Source organism: Sycon ciliatum, chromosome 6 (assembly GCF_964019385.1).
Source record: "Sycon ciliatum chromosome 6, ocSycCili1.1, whole genome shotgun sequence".
NCBI lineage: Eukaryota > Metazoa > Porifera > Calcarea > Leucosolenida > Sycettidae > Sycon > Sycon ciliatum.
Window position 1 is genome coordinate 32,315,969 of NC_088648.1, and position 11,445 is coordinate 32,327,413.

The window sequence follows — 11,445 nt, forward strand, 5'->3', positions numbered from 1 at the left end:
TACCACTGAGCATATCACAGTACTACTATACTCTACTACTGAGCATATCACAGTACTACTATACTCTACTACTGAGCATATCACAGTACTACTATACTCTACTACTGAGCATATCACAGTACTACTATACTCTACTACTGAGCATATCACAGTACTACTATACTCTACCACTGAGCATATCACAGTACTACTATACTCTACTACTGAGCATATCACAGTACTACTATACTCTACTACTGAGCATATCACAGTACTACTATACTCTACTACTGAGCATATCACAGTACTACTATACTCTACTACTGAGCATATCACAGTACTACTATACTCTACTACTGAGCATATCACAGTACTACTATACTCTACTACTGAGCATATCACAGTACTACTATACTCTACCACTGAGCATATCACAGTACTACTATACTCTACTACTGAGCATATCACAGTACAGGTCGTCCCTCGTTAATACATAATCTCTGGGACTTGACAAATGTTATGTATTAACGGGGTTTATGTACTAAACGAAAGTGTACATAACGTGCTTGGGTACCAGAATTTTTCACTTTTTTCAACTTTTCTGAGTGTTTCTTGCTACCATGACTAGGGAGCGAGATATTCTTTATTCCCTCGATATAACATAAACATTATGTTATAACGGTCACAGTCAGCGACGATTCTATAGTGCACATGATACATGCCCAGTCTTGCCTGTACAGTGTACAGTCACTCGAAAAAAAACAGAGCTTTGTCGGTTTGTGATGTGGACTCTGATTTCTGAGCTAATTGCGCCCACAAGTAGAAACTAGAACACGATGTGTCTCCACTGGAAGGCCAAAAGACCAACAAATAATTATGTACTATTGAGGTAGGTGGCATGCGGGCACGGAGAAATGTTATGTACTAACGGGGTTCATGTACTAACGAATTATGTACTAACCGACAAAATTTGTATGGAAGTGATCACGTTTCGTCCGGGACTTGAGATTTCTTATGTACTAACGGGGTTTATGTACTAACCGGACTCGTATTAACGGGGGACGACCTGTACCACTATACTCTACCACTGAGCATATCACAGTACTACTATACTCTACCACTGAGCATATCACAGTACTACTATACTCTACTACTGAGCATATCACAGTACTACTATACTCTACCACTGAGCATATCACAGTACCACTATACTCTACTACTGAGCATATCACAGTACTACTATACTCTACTACTGAGCATATCACAGTACTACTATACTCTACTACTGAGCATATCACAGTACTACTATACTCTACTACTGAGCATATCACAGTACTACTATACTCTACTACTGAGCATATCACAGTACTACTATACTCTACCACTGAGCATATCACAGTACTACTATACTCTACTACTGAGCATATCACAGTACCACTATACTCTACCACTGAGCATATCACAGTACTACTATACTCTACTACTGAGCATATCACAGTACTACTATACTCTACTACTGAGCATATCACAGTACTACTATACTCTACCACTGAGCATATCACAGTACTACTATACTCTACTACTGAGCATATCACAGTACTACTATACTCTACTACTGAGCATATCACAGTACTACTATACTCTACTACTGAGCATATCACAGTACTACTATACTCTACTACTGAGCATATCACAGTACTACTATACTCTACCACTGAGCATATCACAGTACTACTATACTCTACCACTGAGCATATCACAGTACTACTATACTCTACTACTGAGCATATCACAGTACTACTATACTCTACTACTGAGCATATCACAGTACTACTATACTCTACCACTGAGCATATCACAGTACCACTATACTCTACTACTGAGCATATCACAGTACTACTATACTCTACTACTGAGCATATCACAGTACTACTATACTCTACTACTGAGCATATCACAGTACTACTATACTCTACTACTGAGCATATCACAGTACTACTATACTCTACTACTGAGCATATCACAGTACTACTATACTCTACTACTGAGCATATCACAGTACTACTATACTCTACCACTGAGCATATCACAGTACTACTATACTCTACTACTGAGCATATCACAGTACTACTATACTCTACTACTGAGCATATCACAGTACTACTATACTCTACTACTGAGCATATCACAGTACTACTATACTCTACTACTGAGCATATCACAGTACTACTATACTCTACCACTGAGCATATCACAGTACTACTATACTCTACTACTGAGCATATCACAGTACTACTATACTCTACCACTGAGCATATCACAGTACTACTATACTCTACCACTGAGCATATCACAGTACTACTATACTCTACCACTGAGCATATCACAGTACTACTATACTCTACCACTGAGCATATCACAGTACTACTATACTCTACTACTGAGCATATCACAGTACTACTATACTCTACTACTGAGCATATCACAGTACTACTATACTCTACTACTGAGCATATCACAGTACTACTATACTCTACTACTGAGCATATCACAGTACTACTATACTCTACTACTGAGCATATCACAGTACTACTATACTCTACTACTGAGCATATCACAGTACTACTATACTCTACTACTGAGCATATCACAGTACTACTATACTCTACTACTGAGCATATCACAGTACTACTATACTCTACTACTGAGCATATCACAGTACTACTATACTCTACTACTGAGCATATCACAGTACTACTATACTCTACCACTGAGCATATCACAGTACTACTATACTCTACTACTGAGCATATCACAGTACTACTATACTCTACTACTGAGCATATCACACTACTACTATACTCTACTACTGAGCATATCACAGTACTACTATACTCTACCACTGAGCATATCACAGTACTACTATACTCTACTACTGAGCATATCACAGTACTACTATACTCTACTACTGAGCATATCACAGTACTACTGTACTCTACTACTGAGCATATCACAGTACTACTATACTCTACTACTGAGCATATCACAGTACTACTATACTCTACTACTGAGCATATCACAGTACTACTATACTCTACCACTAAGCATATCACAGTACTACTATACTCTACTACTGAGCATATCACAGTACTACTATACTCTACCACTGAGCATATCACAGTACTACTATACTCTACCACTGAGCATATCACAGTACTACTATACTCTACTACTGAGCATATCACAGTACTACTATACTCTACTACTGAGCATATCACAGTACTACTATACTCTACTACTGAGCATATCACAGTACTACTATACTCTACTACTGAGCATATCACAGTACTACTATACTCTACTACTGAGCATATCACAGTACTACTATACTCTACTACTGAGCATATCACAGTACTACTATACTCTACTACTGAGCATATCACAGTACTACTATACTCTACTACTGAGCATATCACAGTACTACTATACTCTACTACTGAGCATATCACAGTACTACTATACTCTACTACTGAGCATATCACAGTACTACTATACTCTACTACTGAGCATATCACAGTACTACTATACTCTACTACTGAGCATATCACAGTACTACTATACTCTACTACTGAGCATATCACAGTACTACTATACTCTACTACTGAGCATATCACAGTACTACTATACTCTACTACTGAGCATATCACAGTACTACTATACTCTACTACTGAGCATATCACAGTACTACTATACTCTACTACTGAGCATATCACAGTACTACTATACTCTACCACTGAGCATATCACAGTACTACTATACTCTACTACTGAGCATATCACAGTACTACTATACTCTACTACTGAGCATATCACAGTACTACTATACTCTACTACTGAGCATATCACAGTACTACTATACTCTACTACTGAGCATATCACAGTACTACTATACTCTACTACTGAGCATATCACAGTACTACTATACTCTACCACTGAGCATATCACAGTACTACTATACTCTACTACTGAGCATATCACAGTACTACTATACTCTACTACTGAGCATATCACAGTACTACTATACTCTACTACTGAGCATATCACAGTACTACTATACTCTACCACTGAGCATATCACAGTACTACTATACTCTATCACTGAGCATATCACAGTACTACTATACTCTACTACTGAGCATATCACAGTACTACTATACTCTACCACTGAGCATATCACAGTACTACTATACTCTACCACTGAGCATATCACAGTACCACTATACTCTACCACTGAGCATATCACAGTACTACTATACTCTACTACTGAGCATATCACAGTACTACTATACTCTACTACTGAGCATATCACAGTACTACTATACTCTACTACTGAGCATATCACAGTACTACTATACTCTACTACTGAGCATATCACAGTACTACTATACTCTACCACTGAGCATATCACAGTACTACTATACTCTACTACTGAGCATATCACAGTACTACTATACTCTACCACTGAGCATATCACAGTACTACTATACTCTACCACTGAGCATATCACAGTACTACTATACTCTACTACTGAGCATATCACAGTACTACTATACTCTACCACTGAGCATATCACAGTACTACTATACTCTACTACTGAGCATATCACAGTACTACTATACTCTACTACTGAGCATATCACAGTACTACTATACTCTACTACTGAGCATATCACAGTACTACTATACTCTACCACTGAGCATATCACAGTACTACTATACTCTACTACTGAGCATATCACAGTACTACTATACTCTACTACTGAGCATATCACAGTACTACTATACTCTACTACTGAGCATATCACAGTACTACTATACTCTACCACTGAGCATATCACAGTACTACTATACTCTACCACTGAGCATATCACAGTACTACTATACTCTACTACTGAGCATATCACAGTACTACTATACTCTACTACTGAGCATATCACAGTACTACTATACTCTACTACTGAGCATATCACAGTACTACTATACTCTACTACTGAGCATATCACAGTACTACTATACTCTACTACTGAGCATATCACAGTACTACTATACTCTACTACTGAGCATATCACAGTACTACTATACTCTACTACTGAGCATATCACAGTACTACTATACTCTACTACTGAGCATATCACAGTACTACTATACTCTACCACTGAGCATATCACAGTACTACTATACTCTACTACTGAGCATATCACAGTACTACTATACTCTACCACTGAGCATATCACAGTACTACTATACTCTACTACTGAGCATATCACAGTACTACTATACTCTACTACTGAGCATATCACAGTACTACTATACTCTACTACTGAGCATATCACAGTACTACTATACTCTACCACTGAGCATATCACAGTACTACTATACTCTACCACTGAGCATATCACAGTACTACTATACTCTACCACTGAGCATATCACAGTACTACTATACTCTACTACTGAGCATATCACAGTACTACTATACTCTACTACTGAGCATATCACAGTACTACTATACTCTACTACTGAGCATATCACAGTACTACTATACTCTACCACTGAGCATATCACAGTACTACTATACTCTACTACTGAGCATATCACAGTACTACTATACTCTACTACTGAGCATATCACAGTACTACTATACTCTACTACTGAGCATATCACAGTACTACTATACTCTACTACTGAGCATATCACAGTACTACTATACTCTACTACTGAGCATATCACAGTACTACTATACTCTACTACTGAGCATATCACAGTACTACTATACTCTACTACTGAGCATATCACAGTACTACTATACTCTACCACTGAGCATATCACAGTACTACTATACTCTACTACTGAGCATATCACAGTACTACTATACTCTACTACTGAGCATATCACAGTACTACTATACTCTACTACTGAGCATATCACAGTACTACTATACTCTACTACTGAGCATATCACAGTACCACTATACTCTACCACTGAGCATATCACAGTACTACTATACTCTACTACTGAGCATATCACAGTACTACTATACTCTACTACTGAGCATATCACAGTACTACTATACTCTACTACTGAGCATATCACAGTACTACTATACTCTACCACTGAGCATATCACAGTACTACTATACTCTACCACTGAGCATATCACAGTACCACTATACTCTACCACTGAGCATATCACAGTACTACTATACTCTACTACTGAGCATATCACAGTACTAGTATCAGGGAAGGGAGAAACTCTCTTCCCTGATACTGGTACCAAGACACCTGGGGATTATGTACTCTTGCTGGTACCAAAGAATTTTATTGAAAACCCATGATAATGTGATCGCATAATGATTCACAATTTGACAGTTCACAATTCATACTGAGTTGGTGACCAGCGTTATCCACCAAGCATGATATAGACGAGCCATAACTTGCGCCAGCAGCAGATTTGAGCACCGACCACCTTTGCCTGTCTCTCAGGCCTCCGCGTGACAGTTTCCGACGAACTCTCAGTTCCCAGGATGTGCTCGCTCGCACGAGGATAGCATCTTCTACTGAGCGCATGAAGCAAGCCTTTTTGGCTTCGCTGAAAATATTGCGTCTCCAGGCCTTCCATGCCTTGTCTTTAGTGTTCAATGCTGTGGTGCACTCAGGAGTCCACCATTTGAGGTCTCCTGGGTGGGTAACGAGCTGCTTGGCGGGGATAAATTATTATTACTGCATGCCCCTGGAGATGACGTCACTTAGCTTCCTGCAGGACTCTTCAGGGTTGTCAGTCACAATGGTGGACCAGTCAGTAGTGCGATAGAATGCCCGCAAGCGCCCCCAGTCTGCCGGATTGTAGCGCCAGACAGTCCTGGAGGTTGCTTGCTGAGCATCGGAGGTGATATAAAAGTCGGCAACAACAACCCCATTGTCAGAGCGACCAAGTGGCGGTTTGACAGTGGTAGCGATAGGAACGGGCATGTTGGAGAGGATGAGATCCAGGGTGTTCAGACCCCTAGTCGGCTGCGAGACATGCTGGTGGAGTTGATGCTCTGCACACAATTCTTCCAAGGCCTCTCCAGCTACAGTTGTTATATGGGTCGTCAGTCACAATGGTAGGCCAGTCAGTAGTGTGATAGAAGGCCCGCAAGCGCCCCCAGTCTGCCTGATTGTAGTGCCAGGCAGTCCTGGAGGTTGCTTGCTCAGCATCAGGGGCTATGCCCCATAGAATAATGAGGGTCTGAACCTCAGCATAGCCCCATACGGTTCAAATGGTCGCAAGACCCAGACTCTACCAACCGGTTTATCATGTTAGTCAGGAGCACTGTTTCCCATACAGGGTCATCCGCCTTGTTCAAGCTTTCACCGTGAAAACATGTTGAAGAGCATCGCACTGGTTAGCGATAGAAATAAAGACAAGTGAACGCATTCGTAACACATCATCCGAAATCATCATTGAACTTTAAAAAAAGAAGAAAAGAAAAGTAAATTATCGTGTCCGTTCCCGAAGGGAACTCACGACGGCCGCTAACACCCGATAAACCATAGCGGCAGATGCAGCGCCTAACGGTGAGTGAGTGGATATGTCTCACAACCACTGGCACAAGTGCCGAGAACGACCCCATTAGCTGCATACATGTACCCCTTGTGCCTGGCCACAGGTTCCCAGTTGACTGTGGGAAGCAGCACGGCTGGAAAAACCGCTCCGAGGCAGGGCTTGAACCAGGTACCTCTCGTATCTCAATCATGGTCTTTGACCAACCCACTGTGCCTGCCTAGACCACAAATTACGATGATTTCTGATGATGAATATGACAAACCAACATACACAATAATGCAGCAACAACGACTAAGTCCCAATACCCTATATTCACTCCATGTTCGAAGCTTCCAATGAGTAACCTCTCTCCCTCCTCGTCCACGTAACCCCGTCCTTGCCCCACCTTTCTCTCTCCCCCCCCCCCCCCCCATAACAGTTGCTACTCACCGACGTACAATAGGGCTTGAAAGTGATGACGTCAAAACGGCCAGGGAGTAGTAAGTTGACATCAGATTTCTATTTTTGGATCCACTAAGGTGTGACTTTGCTATTGCCTAAGTATGTGGGTGCATAGCAACCCACTTTTGTCGCATGCAGGTGTGACTTTTATTTCGCCACCAGTTGTAGCCCCGCCCCCAGTAGCCAAATCAGTCAGTTTCACTGGCTACATCACCATGCTGTGGGTAAGACCGCTTGAAATGTGCTTGGATCCATACAAAAACTGGATCCAAGTGGATCCAGTTTTTGAATTTTTGAAATTGTTGCTATGCTGTGACGTAGCACTTTCAAGCTCCACAGCAACCAAGTCGGGCGAACTAATTCAAATCTGTGAGGATCACAAAGCCATCGTACATTAGAGATACCTGGCTAACTCCCACACAAGCTTTCCACGTGCCACACTATGAATGCTTCCGTCGAGACCGACCTGTTTTACAAAATAGACAGAACCGTGATCCAAACACCCACTGAGTACGGAGGAGTTCTAGTCTCAGTGCGTGAAGGTCTGTGTACGTACTTTAATCAGCTACCGGCGTTTCAGTAACCTGGCTTGGAAGCGCTAGCACTTCGGCTTACACTCGCTGAAAATAAGCTTGTCTCACCTTCTGACTTGCCAATACCTCGCCTACCAGTAGCCTGTATCTATCGTGCTCCTTCCTCGTCGACGGATGACTTCTCGACTTTTCTCGACCGCTTCCAAAATTTAATAGCCCTGCAATCGACTCAAAGGAATGCCGAAGCCCTCGTGATATCATGTGACTGTAGGTATTCCGAATGGTGCCCAACTGACCAGATGCATGCACAGGGCCTGAGTCTTGACAATCTCTTCTCTTGCTATAATTTGACCCAATCGGTGACCTTTCCCACCCACCTCCGCTCGTCTGGACTTGGCAGCTGTCTAGACCTTAATGCGAGCAACATCTCAAACCAACTCAGCCACATTCAACAACTGCCTCTTCTTGGCACATCATACCCTGTCGTACTGATGGCTGAGTTCTCCAACCCAGATACAGTTCGGAGGTGGCACAGGCTTTGGAGAAGGGCACCAGGGCCTATAATGGCTATAACACGTTTATGCACACCGTCGAGTCTGGCCAGGTGGCTGGATGCCACTCCCATCCACACAAGGGGAGCATACTCAAGGTCAGGCAAAGAAGCGTTCCTTCATCCAGCGTGGAACTGCGGGTGCTTCCGAGTTCAAGCGACTGCAAAAATCAGCATCAGCAGATAAGGCCTGTCGTCTGGGGCATTATCTTCCACTGGTTGTTGTTGTTGTTGTTGTTGTTGTTGTTGTTGTTGTTGTTGTTGTTGTTGTTGTTGTTGTTGTTGTTGTTGTTGTTGTTGTTGTTGTTGTTGTTGTTGTTGTTGTTGTTGTTGTTGTTGTTGTTGTTGTTGTTCTTAGACTTTATAAGTGTAACTATCTCTCTCTATTTCTCCCTCTCCCTCTTCCTCTCCCTCTCCCTCTCCCTCTCCCTCTCCCTCTCCCTCTCCCTCTCCCTCTCCCTCTCCCTCTCCCTCTCCCTCTCCCTCTCCCTCTCCCTCTCCCTCTCCCTCTCCCTCTCCCTCTCCCTCTCCCTCTCCCTCTCCCTCTCCCTCTCCCTCTCCCTCTCCCTCTCCCTCTCCCTCTCCCTCTCCCTCTCCCTCTCCCTCTCCCTCTCCCTCTGGCTGACAAACTGCAGCGTCGCAGACTTATTCTCTTCATCAGCGCTATCCTCTATGCCATGATCACGTTCAGTATATGGTTCGTACCAGCGGACGAGCAAGTGGGTTGCGGTGCCTCGGCACACTGTGTACTTGATGGCGTACCACCCATCACCGGGGGCAACACCACGATAGCCACGGCCAGCTCCACAACATCGTTGCCATGGAAACACTCAGCTATGACCAGACTTTCGTTATCCACTGCGATATCACCAGGCCAATCAACTGAGTCACCAGATGCTAACGCCACATCATCCCCCATCCCGATCGAACAGGGCTCCTCTGGAAGCCATGCTAGAACCCTGGCATATTTTGTTGTGATGATATTTTTCAGTGAACTGGTGGGCGCCCCAGTGCTCCCCTTGACAGATACGATTGTCCTGGAGACTCTCGGCCACCAGCGCATTTCACAGTTTGGTCGCCAGCGCCTGTGGGGAGCCGTGGGTTTTGGAATCGCTAATGCCGCGGCTGGCTTTGGATCAAGCTCATTGGCCGACTCCTGCGGCCGGGGCAATTATACTGTTCACTTTGTTGGTTTTGCCGTCCTGTATGTCATCTCGTTAGGGGCTGCACTGAAGCTGAAGGATACTTACCATCCGCTGAGCGCTAAGACTACGGCAGCTACGACAGTACAAACGAGAATCCGAATCGGCCGAGGTTTGCGCTTGGCTCTGTGCAACGCCCGCGCAATCTGCTTTCTTGTCGCTGTGTTCTTCTTAGCCATTGCGATGTCCATCGTTGACAACTTTCTATTCTGGTTCCTAACAGAGCTGTGTGCATCCGAACTGCTCCTTGGTCTCTCTGTTCTGACCATGTGCATGTCAGAAATCCCGCTGTTTCTTATCGCCGGCCCAGTGATCAAGCGCTTTGGCCACACGATGGTGCTGGTGTTTGTGCTGATGTGCTACGCCATTCGATTCCTGGGCTACTCGCTGCTGCAGAACCCCTGGCTGGTCATGCCGATAGAACCGCTACACGGTGTATGCTTTGCACTGATGTGGTCCTGCTGTGTGTCCTACTGCAAGAAAATAGCGCCGCCAAATTTGGAAGCTACTCTGCAGGGTGTGCTAAATGGCATGTTTAGGGGCGTGGGCCGCGGGACGGGGGCCGTGCTTGGTGGTTTCGTGTACCATCACTTCGGTGCCCGTTGGCTGTTCCGTTCCTGCGCAATCATGTGCTGCATTGTGGCAGCGCTGTACCTAGTGTCGGAGAGAATCATTTGCCAGTACGAGCGGCGACACGGCACGTTGATTTCCGGTACGGCGAAGCTCGTCGACGGCATTGAGCTCAATGAACATGGCATCGTAACGTTGGACGACGACAACGAATGTGAGCTGAGTAACGGTGCGCCTGTCATTAGCTACCGTTCAGACAGCACCCATGTTAACGGTAGAGTGCATGATGGTATAGGTGACTTCACACTGGTATCGTCCAATCCTGACAAGGCTCTCGATATCGCCACCGCTGAGAATGATGAATTTGAACAAGATGGAGACATTGAAACTGCGCTGCTCTAGGTGACCCTAATAACATAATCATGCTCATGAATACTAGTCCTATTTATATTTTTAAATTTTACTCTGCTCTATGTCCGTTGCTCACTGGGCTTTCTGAGCCTGAGACTTGACAAAATACAAATTCATGTTCTGCTCAAGACTTAGAAACCACCCACGTGTGCTGGTAC

The 11,445-nt window shown here is 43.6% G+C and overlaps 1 protein-coding gene across 1 annotated transcript; it reads left to right on the plus strand.

The window, feature by feature from the left end:
* The first annotated feature begins 10,081 nt into the window (after positions 1–10,081).
* On the plus strand, positions 10,082–11,278 carry LOC135820230 (major facilitator superfamily domain-containing protein 6-like). The gene has a single exon (XM_065333545.1). It carries the CDS (start codon positions 10,082–10,084, stop codon positions 11,276–11,278), a length of 1,197 nt encoding a protein of 398 aa, XP_065189617.1.
* Positions 11,279–11,445: the final 167 nt, after the last annotated feature.

Excerpts from the sequence above, each read along its gene's own strand:
- LOC135820230 (XM_065333545.1), top strand. The coding sequence starts at position 10,082 with ATGATATTTTTCAGTGAACTGGTGGGCGCCCCAGTGCTCCCCTTGACA.